Consider the following 15676-nt stretch of genomic DNA (forward strand, 5'->3'; position numbering starts at 1 on the left):
TGCACACTTGCATGCGTGCTCACCCATATACACACACACACACATACACGCATGTGCTCTCACACACACGCATGCACACACACATGCACGTGCTCACACATATACACAGACACACAGACACACACAGACACACTCATACACACACACACATACACGCACATATACACATATATGTGCTCACACATATACACAGACACACACACATACATGCATGTGCTCTCTCACACACAGACACACACACACACACACACACACACACACACACACACACACGACCAGCAGGGAACCCCCCCTGAATATGTGTACACATACACGTGTGTGCAGACTACAGTAGGGGCTGCTTTCTGCTTGTTTGGTTTTTCGAGACAGAGTTTCATGTAAACCACGCTACTTTCAAACTCATTAAGTAGCTGAGGATAATGACCTTGAACCTCTAATGCTCCTGCCTTTACCTCCCAAAAAATTACAGGCATGAGCTGCCACCCTTGGCTCCCATGGTGCTGGGGATCCAGCCCAGGGCTTCATGCATGCTAGGCCCGTGCTCTACCAGCTCCAAGTGAAACGTGGTGCCTAGATTCTGTCAGTGTAGAATGAATAGGAGTCAAGCAGCAGTTAAACTGAGCGAGGCTCTCCTCGGAAGAGGGAATTGCACATGCAGAAACATAATGGCTCAATTAGTGAAAACCAAACCAAACAGAAAACCCTCCACAGATGTATACCTACAGAGCAAAAGGCAGGGAGCCAGACGCAATATGGTTTTTGTAGTACTTTAGGTCTTGGTTTCCCTCTCTGGTCAGAGGACTCTAGCTTTCCTATGGGAAACAGGACATTTTGGCTCATTTTGCTCATCTGCAAAGTGGCCTTCCCTCTTGGCTCTTCCCTTTTGGGTCCTGGGTCCTGAAAGGCCCTACTGATGGGCACACCTGCTCAGTGAGAACTTGTGAGACAAAAGCACTTCCTTATTGCAACTGCTAAGCTGTAAGATGTGAACTGGAAACAGCAGCCTTCTAGGAGGCTGCCACTTCTAAGAGTGAAGGAAGCAAGCGCTGATGTGGGGAGAGGCCTGAAAGACTGCTGCGAAGGAAAGGGCCTGACTCTCATGGTTTCCTCTGAGTGCTGGGCTCTAGCTATCTATCACTACAGAAGAGCCTTACCTGACTGAGGCGGTTCTGCAGCTCCTTCACCTGCTGCTCCACCTGCTGCTTTTCTCCCTGCAGCCGCTCCACCAGCTGCAGCTTCTCCTGGCTCCAGTGGCGCTCACTCAGCTGCAGCTGCCTCGTCAGCTCCATGACAGCACTGTAGGACTCTGCCAGGAGGTGCTGTTGCTCCTCCCGCTCTCTCTGCAGTGCAGCCTTCCAGTCCGGCCCAGGCCTTTCGCTGGCACCCTTCCCAGCCTTCAGCTCCACCTGCAGGAAGAAGCGCCAGCTAGTTGGATAGTGGCAGGGGACACTGGCTCCAAACACATACCAGGGAGAACTTCAGGGACCCTCGGTGCTATGGACCCCTTGGATCCCTTTCTACATACAAGACAGACCCCCGAACCCAATGCTCTCTTCCTAAGGCTCTGTAAGCAAAGCAAGGGGCTAGGTAAGCATTCCATATCCTGCTACAAAAGGCAGAGCCCCCAGCTAGCCAGACATTTACCAATTCTTTTGTTTTGTTTTGTTTCAAGACTGGGTTTCTCTGTGTATCCCTGGCTGTCCTGGAACTCACTCTGTAAACCAGGCTGGCCTCAAACTCACAAATTCGCCTGCCTCTGCCTCCCAAGTGCTGGGATTAAAGGCGTGCACCACCACTGCCCAGCACCCATTTACCAATTCTTACCAGCAGCACCAATTTCCATTATTCTCCACTCCTATCCCCTTGAAAGCTGGGCCCCACCTTGTCCCACAGGTCCTGCACTGGGACATGTACACATAGTCACATAATACACAGGTGAAGGAATGGTCCAGCATATCTTTCTCTGCCTGGACCTCATCAGAGGAAGCAGTAATGAGACATACAGCCTCAAGACTCACTGGCCCCATGAGAATGCTAATCCTTAGGAGGCTGGGCCTGGGCAGCATTGAGGGGCTGAGGGGAATGCTGGGAGACTGACATCCACAGGGTGAGGAAGAGCACAGGGCTCAGGAGGAAGCAAGGAGTCTCCACACACCAGGCGAGGGTAGAAACGCACCCATGTGAACAAGGAGTTCAGAAGCTTGGGGAGCAAGAGCGAGTCTGCTACTTAATACCTAGGAGAGAAATCTAACTCCTCTGGTCCAGCAGAGACCTTCAGGGTGCCTGTCTCCCTGGCCACACATGGCAAGGAAGGCACCCGGAAGCCATCGTGTGCTGGAGGAGGCCAGGGGCCCGGTCTGTAGAAGCACAGAGTTCAGAGCATTTTCTGTCTTCCCATTTGTTGGGCCAGAGTTGGGGAACAACTTGCCCCCAGGTACACAGCAGATGCCAGACCCCTGGGGATGCTGGTGAGAGCTCCTATAGTCAGGCTGGGTGGCTGGAGAGTAGACTCCTAATTGAGTATGAGGAACACATTAGAGCCAGTTATCGGGGTCTGGGAGTCCTCATGAGGAGAGAAGAAAGCAAATGTGGGATAGCAGCCAGCGGAGCCCAAGCGGGAGTATGCGGCCTATTACCAAGTACAGGTGTGAGGACAGAGGAAGCCCTAGTGAGTCAGGTTCTGGGCTTATGTGTACTCTTGGCATGGGTATATAGTCACGTCAAAGACACCTGGTGACCTTGGGACCCATGGAGACATGGCAAAGACACCTGGTGACCTTGGGACCCATGGAGACATGGCAAAGCGGTTTGCCCCACCAGGGTGAAGCTCAGAGGGAAATGGCAAAGCTTTCCTCTGTGTGTATGAAGATGTCCACCACAGCAGCCCCCTGCAATCCTCGCAGCCTGGAGGCAGCTTCCCTACGGAGTGCTCCTGCCCAGATTAGCTGAACTTGTGTCCCCTGATTGTGTTGTATACCATAATCCCCGCCTGCTGGTTGATCTGCATTAATGACCACCTCTGGTCATTACTGCATTATCTGCATTAATGGTCACCTCTGGTCATTACTGCATTATCTGCATTAATGGCCACCTCTGGTCATTACTGCATTATCTGCATTAATGGCCACCTCTGGTCATTACTGCATTAATGGTCACCTCTGGTCATTATTGCATTATCTGCATTAATGGCCACCTCTGGTCATTACTGCATTATCTGCATTAATGACCACCTCTGGTCATTACTGCATTATCTGCATTAATGGTCACCTCTGGTCATTACTGCATTATCTGCATTAATGGTCACCTCTGGGTGAGCTTCCATATCACTGTGCTTTCTCCACAGAGAGTCCAGATCTCCTGATCCCGGCTTTCTGTGTATCCTGGTGTCTGCCTGTCTTTCTTCACTCTCTCAACATCCTGGTCCGGTCTATTAGGAGCCATGCTGGATGTGACATGCAAGCGGGCGTGGAAGCATTCTGTGAGTCCAGGGTGCAGCCTACATTCCTGTCAGTCTCTCTGGGGCACACCGTGAAGTGCTGGGGGTCCTGTGCATCCTTAGCAGCCTCCCCTGAGACCTGACTGTCTAGATCTGGGCTGGGAAAGAGGACGGGGCTGTCCCTAACAAGCAGGGAGGCTTACCTGCGAGGCATGGCCCTTGAGCTCTGCCCGCTCTGTCTCCCAGGTGGCCTTGGCCTTTGCGAATTGCTGCTGAAGTTCAGTCAGACCCCGACGCTCGTCCCGGAGCAGCCAGCACAGTTCCTTCAGTGTGACCTTCATGTCAGCCAGGGTCTTGATGTACTCGTTAGGCTGCCGACAGAATAAGGCCTGGTCAGGAATTTTGTAAAGGCAGGGAGGGTAGCCCTGGCATAGCTGACTCACCCAGGAGTCCAGTTGGGGCCCTACTAGCTTCAGAGAGTTCTCCTCAGGTCCTCTCACCAGTAAAATGGGGCTGTAGGCCTATTCTAAATAGCTGAGCTAAGCAGTAAGTCTCATACACAGTGAATTCTATTACAGGAGCAGCTGTTCTGCCCAAATGCAGACAACCCACCTCTCCTAGGCTTCATGGGCCCCAGGCTGCACATCTCTCCTCTCTGAGTTGATGTCTCCATGGGGCTCCTCAAATGGTGTCAGACTGGATTCCAAGCCCCTTTCCTGGTTCCTTACACACTGCTCACCCCCACTTCAGCTCACTGTAGAACCCTGGGGGGAAAACTCCATGGCCCCCTCTGACCCATAGCTTGATTTGACAGTTCTTACTTAAGGACTCTTTCATGTGACCCTGGCCTTGTATCCTCACCCTCCCATAATGTCCCACCGGCCAGCACCACTCCAGTGCACCCTGCCACACCTCTGTACATGAGGTCCTCTGGGTTCAATATAGTCTTTTTTCTATTCTGAATTGACAAGCCCCTATTCATCCATGGAAACGCATGACATGGGACCCCCATTCTCTAACATTGTTTCCTATACAACAAACAGATTGCTGCTCCCCTTCTTGTGACATTGACCTTCTGTCACTACCCTGGGATGTCCCCCTAGCACTGAGCAACTGGTGGGCCTGAATCCAGGCAATAACCATCTGCAGACCCTGTGTCCAGTCAGGGCTGAGAAGGCAGTAGGAAGTGCTTATTGATGGATGACGTGCACACGGGTAAGGTAGGACCAGACGCTAAACACACCGTGTTCTGAGTCCAGCTGTCCCCTGTGCAGGCCTTGTTATCCGAGTGCTGGGCGTTCATCTCCTCTTCCTCCATCAGCAGGTACAGTTCCTTCATACTGTTCACCTGGTTTGAGAAACCAGATTCAACAAGCTCAGCCTTCAAAGGACAGAAACACCAGCAAGCAGTCCAGATAGAGAGGAGACTGCACAGACGTGTGGGACGGATAGATGGCTCAGGATGAACCAAAGCCCGTCACTGACTTACCTTAACTGTGACCCACTCCCCAACCTGGCACTGTTCAGGCCGAGAATCAGAATTCATGACCCACGGTTCCCTCTCCCTGACTGGGCTAGAGCTAACTAAGCTCAGCCATACCTCCAGGAAGTCATCCTCCTCATTGGGCAGAACCTTGCCCTGCCGCCAGCGCTTCAGGAACCACCGGAGCTTCATGAAGAGCAGCAGGAAGTTGTGCTTGAACTGCTGGGACTCCTGCACCAGGATGTTCTTCTCTTGGCTCCAGAACTTCTGCTCCAGTCGCCGCTGGAGGCTCAGACTCTGCAGCTCAAACTCCCGCCTCAGCAGAGCCCTCTGCTGGTCTTCTTTCAGCTGTCAGGACAGGAGTGAGCAAGGGAGGCCCCAGTTGATTCCAGACCCAGACAAGGGTGGAGGGGAACACCAATGGCAAGTGCCTACTGGGAACCTCTGCCCATTGCATCCAGGGAAGAAGAACTCTCAAAAGCAGCAGCAGTGGGCTGGAGAGAGAGCAGTCACTAAAGTGCCCTCCATACAAGCACAAAGACCTGAGTTTATTCTCCAGAACCCACATATGAGAGCTCAGTCGCCCAGCGTATCCTCATAGGTGAGCCCAGGTGCCAGGGAGGGATCCCATCTCAAAACCCTGAGCAAACTTGTTTCCCATGTGCTCACTCTGGTGTGTGGGGACTGCAGAGAGGGCAGCAGGTGCAGAGCAGAGGCATGCTAGATTAAGGAAGGCTGAAATAGGAAGCATCCTAGGGAGCAACACTGGCTCACAGCTATGGGAGCCAAAGGCCTGGGATGTACAGCTCTGAGCAAAGCACATCTGCTCTGTGTTCCTCTTCGGTTCATCCTTCCATGCGTTACCAATCAGTAAAGTGAGGGCATCCCATAAGGGAGGAGAATGAGGCCTGCAAGCTATAACATGTACAAGGTGGGTTATGTGGGCCATTCAATGAGGTGGGTTTTTTTCCTTTTTACATTTGCTTACTGTTTTGTATGTGTATGGGTGGGCACAGCTGCCATGGCATGTATGTGTATGGGTGGGCACGGCTGCTATGGCATGTATGTGTGTGGATCAGAAGACTAGAGCAGGTTGGTTCTCTCTCACTGTGTGGGTCCTGGGGATCAAGCTCAAGCTGTGAGGCTTGGTGGCAAATGTCTTTACCCATCTCACCGCTTTACCCAGCCTCAACACTAAGGTTTAAGAAATGCTATTACAGAACTATCAAACTGATCCACAGCCAGGCTTGATATGGGCACCATTTCACAGACAGGAAGCTGAGGCCAAGAAATGAAACAAGAGCTGGAGAGATGGCTCAGTGGTTAAGAGCACTAGCTGCTCTTCCTGGGGACCTGGGTTCAATTCCTAGCACCCACATCAAGCAGATCAAAGGAAACCTGACACGTCTAGTTTTTCTGCAGACACCTACAAAGATATACACACACACACACACCCTAACACCCTACACAGACATGCACATAGACACACATACCTACACACACATGCATATATGCACACACATCTACATGTAATTAAAAATAAAGTCTTTTAAAATTTTTTTAAAAAAGAGATAAAACCAAGACAGGCGTGGTGATGAATACCTTTAATCCCAGCACTCAGGAGACAGAAGTAGGTAGATTTCTGTGAGTTAGAATCAACCCAGTCTACACATCAAGTGAACAGCCAGGGCTACATACTCAGTGACAGCCAGCTTTCCCCATTGTTATCCCCTTCTGAGGACCCTGCTTTTAGCAGTGTTTGATTTCTTCCTATGCCAGGAACAGAACCCAGAGCCTCTCACAGGCTGGTCAAGTGCTCTACCAAAGAGCTATCCCACGGCCCCTTTACCTTCCCTTCTGAGACAAGTTGTAGTAGGTAAAAAAAAAAAAAAAAAAAAAAATTGTGGTCCAAACCCACCTGGACCATCTTCTGGTTGAAGCTGTCAGCCTCCTCCTTCCGTAGCTGCCGCTCCTGGGACAGCTGCTCTTGCAAGCCCCGGAGGCTGTCGTGGGCCTCGGCCAGGACCAGCTGAAGTTCCTTGATCTATGTGGGGTGGGGGCCAGACAAGGAGGAGGGAGAAGACACAGGCTGTGGTCAAAGAACCTGCAGCAGCAGGAAATCAACAGTAAGCTGGGCCGGAGTCTCCTCTATTAGGCATAACACTGTCCTCGCCTAGGGGGGTCATCAGGACAATTACACAAAACAATGCATGTCAAATCCTCCCAATATAATTTTAACATTTCTCTCTTGCAAACTTATCTGCAGAAAAGGAAAATCCTATGAAAACTAAAACTGAGTCACAAAGTTGTTCACAGTCTCTTTAATTGGTTAGATTTAATTAATTGATTAAATTTAATTGATTACTTATTTCTGATATAGAGCCTCACAGGCTGATCTCAAACCCCTGAGCTCAATGTCTCTTCCAGTTTCAGCTCCACCAAGTAGCTGGAGCTATAGGTGCTTGCCACTCACAAGCTAGCTCATTGTTTATAACTAAAAATTTGGATGCAACTTAAAAGATAAATGAGGTTTCAAATGTGTTTAATGGGTCTGTATGTGCAAAGCTCCACCCAGATGTTCAGTTACAGATGCTGTCTTTGTATGCTGTCACATAACAGAAATATGGTAAATATCAGTGTGGTTAACTACATAATGATCTTGATTTTCTTTGTATCTTCATGTAATAATGCTGCTCAGAAATTTAATTGTGGATTTCAGTGACTATGGAATAAGATAATTTTTAAAAAGTTAACCAAATTCTCCATTTTCTGGGAAAGTTGTGTCTTTAAAGCATTTAAGCTAAATGAAGTTAATTTGTTCTTGGCCTATCAAGATGGCTCAGCAGAAAAAGGTGCTTGCAGCTAAGCATCAAGACCTGGGTTTGATCCCTGGGACCCACATGGTAGGAGGAGTGAACCAACTCCTGTAAATTGTCCTCTGACTTATACACCTTGTGCACATACCCATACACTAAATAAATAGAGAAATGTAAACAGTATTTTTAAAACCTGTTCTTTTATAAGAGACTAGAAGGGAACTCAGAAGTATAGAGTCTTCTTATGATTCTAGATGCTAATTACAAAACAGGAAGCTCATGAGCTTGAGGCCAGCGTGGACTACATAACAAGACTCTGTCCAAAGCCCAAAGGGGAGAGAAGTGTTCAGTTTGTGAAAAGCCATAGACACCTGCTCTTCCTTTCTCCCTCTCTGCCCTTTCCTATCTATGTGTGTATATGTGTGCATGTGTGGTACATATGTATGTGCATGCATGTGTAGTGTATGTGTGTGTGTGCACGCATGTGTGTGTGCATGTATATATATGTGTGTGTCTGCTTATGTGTGTGAATGCATGTATGTATGTGTATGCATGTGTGGTTCATGGGTGTGTCCATGTGTGTGCAAACGTGTCTGCTTGTGTGTGCATGTCCATGCATGTCTGTGCATTGGTGCTGAGGACTGGGCACAAGGCCTCGCATGTGCTGAGCAAGTGAATCATCTCTGGGCTGTAGCCCCATCCATCACTAATTTACTGTTATTCCTTGTTGTAGCATTTTCTCTGTCCAATCACATTAGGGCAATGATAGGTCTGTGATTGGACAGGAATAGGGAGGCAGCATGGAGGCAGGTGAACAGGAAGATGATCCAGACCCATGTGGTTTTAAGCAGTCACAGGTAGCTAAGGTTTTCACAAGGTTAGAATAATTGGGTTACAGCATTATCTTTATCATTTGGCTCTGTAATAATTGTATGGGCATCTTGTAAATTGTGATCTTATTGATATATAAACCTGATTGGATAGTTAAGCCTTAAGAGTCATGTTTCTACCGGGTAACTAGGCACTAGATGACTGATTGTGGGGTGTGTGGAGCGCTGCATGTAAGCAAGATGATCTTGCTAGCTGGGAGAGGATTTCAGGAGCCCGCCGGGACACAGTGATGTGGCTGGCCAGTATCGGCACTAGAACAAGAACATGGTCCGGAGGGGCCGGAGAGTGTGAGGGGTGGTCTTTTTAATATTTCCCGCAATCTTTTAGATGAGATGAAATGGGCATGAGGCAGGTGGATCACCGGAACCCGTGAGTTTGAGGCCAGCCCGGGCAACACAGTGAGACTCCATCGCCAAAAAAAAAAAAAAAAAGATTAGGTATTTCTGGTAACAGGAACAGAAAAATGGATATGGTCCCAGGCATAGCAGGTGTCCTGCTGTGAGAAAAAATATGTGGCCAATAATATAATTTGGCAGTCTCTGCGGTGATACCAGGCATGTCATGTACACCTGTTCTGTATTAAAAATCCTTGTAGATCTGGGCAAAGTGTCATGTGCCTGTAATCCCAGCACTTGGAAGTTGGAGGCAGGAGGAGGGTAAGTTTGAGGTAAGCGTAACCTAATACTGAGACCCTGGCTCAACAAAGAAGCAAAAAAACTCTTAAATAGAAGTCAGGCTCCTGCCTCTGCACACCGCTCTTGAACTGGGGGTTGGCACTGTGCTCAGTCATAGCTACTCACTACGAGTGAGGACACTGAGTCAAGGTGTAAATGAGCCGACACAAACAAGCCTATTTTCTCCTCAGAAAAGGAGATCTAAGCACCTCCGATTGTCTCTTCCTCTTCCTCCTCCACCTCCTCCTCCTCTCCCTCCCCTTCTCTATGTCTATCCATCTCCTGATTGGGGATCAAAGTTGAGGCCTTCTGCAGCTAACTACATAGCACTAGAGCTTATTAGCTCCATGTCCAGGCGCTTCTCCTCTTCCTCCTCCACCATGGCCATGAGGACATCCAGACCATGTCACTAGAGAATTTGACCCTTCAGCTCCAGGGAGCTTCTCAGGCTCCGGAGGTCAGAGAACTTCTCAAAGATCAGAGAATCTTAGCGACTCTAGGAACTGTAAGTGTTGTGGTGGGAAAGCCAGGCACATGGGAGTAGACGTATGTATCTAAGGTCACGCCACCAGACCGGCATCGGGACTCAGCACTCGAGTTGCCCGAGTCCAAGTGACTTGTCATGGACGCCGTCCTCATCCTCAGCCAGAGACCAGGCCAGCAAGCCAAGGCTCTGTTCTTGTCTGTGGCAAACCTGACAACTTACAGGAGTGAAATGACTTTTCCAAGACCTCACAGCCAGCACCCTGGAGACTCACAACATGAACTCAAAACAGCCTGCATGGAGAGGCCATGGCTTCTCTGCTACATAACTTAGTCATTTCAAGATAGCCTCCAGTTCAGGATCCCTGTTGCCTGAATATCCTGATACTGGGATTACAGCTTGATATTATGTCCAGCTAAGCTTCCTCTAATTAGACCAAAGGATTAATTCAAATTCCCTTTCTCTCTCTCTCTCTCTCTCTCTCTCTCTCTCTCTCTTTCTTTTGGCCTTGGCTGTCAGGAGCTTAAACCTAAAGGAAAGGCTTAAAACCTATGGCATCCTCCTCCTCCTCCTAGCCTATCGGCTTCCACCTAACAGCTTACTTAGGCCTAGACCCACCTCAGAGGCATAGGAATCATTGTCTTCGGCCCTGTACGGCCTGAAGGTCCGACTAGGGTCAGGCTTGGACTCCAAGTCACCGGCACGGAAGGCCTCTCGGATCCTGGGTTCCCACTCCAGCAGGTCTCTGAAGTCAGGTGGCTACAAGCAGAAGAGAGCCATGGGGAGAGGCCCAGAGAGTGCTATAAAGGTCCCACCAGGCCTCAGCTCCATAACGGGCTTTGTCCACATGAGAGGGAGCCCGGGTAAATCAGCCTTCCCAGGGTGCACGGCCGCAACTCATTTGCTTATTGCAAAAGGAGCGATGAGGCAAGTGGAAACACTAATTTTGTGAATGGCTTTTACACAAAGCCTTCTGAAACAACTCCGTCACCCAAAGCCTTCTGAAACAACTCCGTCACCCTGTGACTTGTGTGGCCACTGCTCACTCTTACTTCAGGAGGAAACAAGAGGGAGACTCAACATGGGTCTTCCCACTTGTTTCAAGAAGCTATCTGAAGCCACAGCAGCACAGCTGAAGCGGCTAGCGTACAGTCCTGTGCAGTGCAGTGCCACACACAGCAATCTCCTACTATTCTCTCAGGATGAACACTACACCGCTCCACGCTCTCTGCAGCCCAGCCTCCCAACTGCGCCCTGTCCTGCGCCCTGACCTACCATGTTCCTTCTCTTTATGATCTGAGCCTCTTCAAGATCTAGGACAAGTTCCTGGTTGATAAAAACCAGGCGTCCCGTCACATCACATTCACAGGCTTGACATGTTGATTGATTATTTCCTCCTCACTAGGCAGTAGGACCTTTAGAGTGGGAATCCTAGTCCTATCTGGTTCTGCAGACCTCCACCCACCCCGTGCTGAGCACAAAGGGTAGGAACCATCCACAGGGTACCCAGCCAACAGACAGGGAATGCAGGGCATGAGGAAACACACTGTCCAGCAAGAGTAGCTATAACAGTAGCTAAGAGAGCACACGCAAGCGCAGGAGAGGGTATGTGGAGAAGGGTCAGAAGGGCGCCCCCAGGACTCAGCTGAGATGTGTAACTGCAGCAAAGAAATTGCAGCTGTAATAGCAAATAGTTGGGTGAGTGAACACAGCTAGGCACTGCTGTGTTTGGTCTATAGAATTCCATTTATATAAAGCTCAAAGATGGATAAAACCAGGAGGTTATTCCGGAGAGCAGAGAGATCACCCAGGGCTGCTTCGGGGCTGGTCATGTTCTAGGTGATGACCAGGATTGTTCCCTGTGGGACAGTTGTGAAGTTGTGTACACGGGGCTTTGTGTCCTCTGTCATGTGCCTGGTTCAGAACATGTTTATAATAAAAGTAACAGGACCCTGGCCTGTGGCATCTTACCTGGAAGTCAGAGCCAAGATCTTTGGACAGTATGATCTCCTTTGCGGGCCCTTGGGAGCCCAAGGTGGGCAGAGCAGGGAAGGGCTCAGGCTGCTCCTTGCCAGAGCTCCCCAAAGCCACATCTGCCTTGCGGGTGAAGGCGTTCAGCTCCTGTTGCAACACACTCAGTCGTACCAGGATGGCATGGATGAGCTTGGCATCCCTGGGGCCCTCGCTGTTGTCAGGCGCCTCGTGCAATCGCAAGTCAGCACACTCATTGTCCAGGCACAGGCGGAGGCCGACTGAGAAGCCATTGGCATCAGCCACCAGGACGTCGATGGCCTTGCTGACCAAGGCGGCCTGTTCCCGTAGGCCGGGCAGCGCCTCGGTCTCACGGGCCCTGCAAAGCCTGGCGGCGTGGGGCTCCAGCGTCTCACCCAGAGGGGCAGGCACGCACTGCGCGGAGTCCCCAGCCTCAGCATCCGTCTCCAGCATGGGGCGTGTGCTCTGGCAGGAAGCCAGGTCACAGCGCTGCAAGTTGGAGAGGAGCACGCGGTTCTCATACTGCAGCTTCTTGACCTTGCCGCTGAGCTCGCCGATCTGCAGCTTGGCAGCTGCCAGCTCCTCCTGCGAGGGCTCGCTGAGCACCGAGCAGCTGTCCTCCGACAGAGTCACATCCAGCTCATGCTCCGAGCGGTATTTGGCCAGCTCATTCAGCAGCAACTTGTTCTGGTCCTCCAACTCGGCTGAGGAGCGCCGCAGCAGCTCAGCCTCCTCTTCCACAAACTGCAGATGGCGCCGCAACTCGGCTAGGCTCTCCCCGCACTCACCACCCAGAGAAGAGAAGGCCAACCTGGCCTCGGGACCGCTGCCACCCCCGTGGTCCTTCATGTCGTCCATCTCGGCCCGCAGGCCCCGGTTCTCCACCTCCAGCTCCACAATGCGGCGGCTCAGCAGGTTGGCCTCCTCCTCCACCAGCTTCAGGTGCACTTTCAGCTCAGTCTCACGGGAGTGCGGAGCATCCGCCAGCTCCTCTGCGGACAGGGCCGCATCCAGGTCCCCATAGAGAGATCGGTACTTCAGCAGCTCCTCCTTCATGCTGTCGTTCTCCTTAGCCAACTTGGTGAGCTTCTTGCACATGAGGGCCGACTCCTCCTTTGCAAAGTGCAGCTGGCACTTGAGGTCTGCACTATCCTCCTGCAGCCCGGTGGGCACGGAGACAGGTTAGTGTCAGCTTGGACCCAGCCACGGGATTCTGGGGAGCCCTGACTGTCGGAGAACATGGGGAGGGGGAGGAGTTGGGAGGGGTTGAATCAGCTTGGCTATCAAGGCCTGGAGGCCACAGGATGGAGAGCAGGACACACTACCTATAATCTGGAAGTCTGGAAGCAGGTGACATTCTGACATGTGACTGTGGCCATTCCTGTTAGAGCTGCCCCGTCTATAAAGGTGGGCAGAAACATTTCTCTCCCACGATAACTGTTAGATGAGAAAGCACACAAAAAGTGCCGGCACCCTCGCTGCTAACAGGACTCTGGGCTCTGCACAACTTGGTGCTTTTATCCAGTTCTTGCAACAAACCCACGGAACAGGAATCGATGAGAAACAGACTGGAAAGCTGACGTGATTTGTCTCAGTCAGGTGGCAGTCAAGCTGCGGAGGGACTGATTCACCTTGGATCTATTCGTCCCTGTTGGGTTATCAACTTGTGGGTCCAGGACTGTCTAAGGATGGGGTCAGAGTGGGCTTGGAAGAACTAAATGGGGATGTCAAGAAAATGCATAGAAGAAGTTGGGGCAGGAGAGACATTGGGAAGGGATAGGGACCTCTAGGGACTACCCAGGACACTTGAAGTTGGTCTGGGCATCCAAACTACAAACTGCAGGGTGCGTGTGTGTGTGTGTGTGGGGGGGTGCTGAAGTCCTACCTGGGCAGTAGGCTTCTTATCTGTCTTCCCCAGAGATCGGGCTCCTCTTTTCTTCAAGGAATGCTAAAGGGAAAGAAGAAAGCAAACTGAAGGGTCACAAAGATGACACACATCCAAAGTCACACTGAGGTCCCCACTCAACCTGTCCGTGTGAACCAGGGATCACTGGGCACCTAGCATAGGAGAGACTGACCACAAGCACTGGAGGAAATGAGTAGACACCCAGCGCAGGAGTGCGGTACCACACTGCACCCGCTCTGGCCTCTGTGATCCTGCTGGCTGGAAATCAGAACTTGTGCTCTTGTTCATCTTTTAGGCTTTCTCCCCCCACCCCACCCCCCCGCCAAATTATACGATAATTACATCATTTTCTCCCTTCGCCTTCTTCCCTCTAATCCTTCTCATGTATCCTTTTCCCTGGTTCTCATTCAAATTTATGGGCTTTCTTTAAGTGTTGTTACATCCTGGGTACACCTCAGAGGGTAGAGCACATAGCAGTGAACTAGACAAATGAGATGTCAAGGATGCTGTGGCATCCTGCCTCAGGACTGAAAGACCTCCAAGCTGAGGACCATTCTTAGTGGTGCTCACTGGCTAAGGGGAGCGCTTTATATGCTCTCCCTGGGTGGAATACACATCCAAAGACTAGCCCAGGCCCCCTTGTCTCCACTCCAAAGGGCCGCTAGCTCCAGTTGGAGCCATCTATGTGATGTGACTCATTCCCTCACAACCAAAGGGGCTCTTCCCTAAAACTGCATGCAAGTCTCCACCTCACAGGAAGCAACATTTCATAGGACTTTGAACACAGGATGAATACTAACAAACAAAATACGGGTAGAATACTAGAAACGGCATAGGAGACTCAGAAATGATCAAGAGAGACTAAATGAGGGTTAAAAAAACCCAGAAGTGTTGGAGGGAGGGGAATCAATGCATCGATTACACAGGCAAACACGGCATGGAACACAAAACAGAGGACAGCAAACCATCCTGTGCAGATCAGAGGCAGAGCACAAAGCCCTGGGTCCCATCCCCAGAGACAGACAGACAGACAGACAGACAGACAGACAGACAGGCATGCATGTGCACACGCGTGCACGCGCACACACACAGACACACACAACAGACAATGAGCTGGGCGGTGGTGGCACATGCCTTTAATCCCAGCACTTGGGAGGCAGAGGCAGGCGGATTTCTGAGTTCGAGGCCAGCCTGGTCTACAGAGTAAGTTCCAGGACAGCCAAGGCTACACAGAGAAACCTGTCTCCCTGTCTTGAAAAAAAAACCAACCAACCAACCAACCAACCAAACAAACAAAAACAACAACAACAAAAAACAGACAATGAACTGGGGAAAATATCTGCAATAGGAAAATGGGTTAGGAATACAAGAAAGAGCATAGAAGTCAGGCTCAGTGAGGCAGGAGAATCATGAATTCAATGCCCGCCTGCCGGTGCAATAGATTAAGACCTTGTCTCATAATAAAAAGACAAAAGCAAGACTAGGGGATACAGTTCACTGATAGAGCTTGCCCAGTGTGCATGGAACTCTAGGTTCAGAGAAGAAGAAAAGTTTATGGAAGGAAAACAAACAGATCTTAACCCTAACACTTGGCCCCTCTCAGGAGTGAGACACCCAGAGCAAAGGGATTGGGCTGAGCCTTTCACTGATCAGACTGGCGAAACCCTGGGCCACCTCACAACACATCCTATTGGTGAGGTGAAACCCTGGGCCACCTCACAACACATCCTATTGGTGAGGCGAAACCCTGGGCCACCTCACAACACACCCTATTGGTGAGGTGAACCCTGGGCCACCTCACAACACATCCTATTGGTGAGGTGAAACCCTGGGCCACCTCACAACACATCCTATTGGTGAGGTGAACCCTGGGCCACCTCACAACACATCCTATTGGTGAGGTGAAACCCTGGGCCACCTCGCAATACATCCTATTGGTGAGGTGAAACCCTGGGCCACCTCACAACACATCCTATTGGTGAGGCGAAACCCTG

General features: G+C 50.7%; 1 protein-coding gene across 1 annotated transcript in view; it reads right to left on the reverse strand.

The window, feature by feature from the left end:
• The window catches only part of Soga1 (suppressor of glucose, autophagy associated 1), a 71064-nt gene that overhangs the window by 17929 nt on the left and 37459 nt on the right, over positions 1–15676 (reverse strand). The window contains exons 4-11 of the mRNA XM_031372536.1: positions 13662–13724; positions 11756–12931; positions 10403–10543; positions 6838–6963; positions 5037–5267; positions 4680–4784; positions 3640–3807; positions 1155–1406 (exon numbers count right to left, since the gene is read on the reverse strand). Coding sequence (XP_031228396.1) covers positions 1155–1406; positions 3640–3807; positions 4680–4784; positions 5037–5267; positions 6838–6963; positions 10403–10543; positions 11756–12931; positions 13662–13724 — 2262 coding nt within the window. The remainder of the gene's footprint in view (positions 1–1154; positions 1407–3639; positions 3808–4679; positions 4785–5036; positions 5268–6837; positions 6964–10402; positions 10544–11755; positions 12932–13661; positions 13725–15676) is intronic.

The sequence above is a fragment of the Mastomys coucha genome, unplaced genomic scaffold (genome assembly GCF_008632895.1).
Source record: "Mastomys coucha isolate ucsf_1 unplaced genomic scaffold, UCSF_Mcou_1 pScaffold15, whole genome shotgun sequence".
Lineage (NCBI taxonomy): Eukaryota > Metazoa > Chordata > Mammalia > Rodentia > Muridae > Mastomys > Mastomys coucha.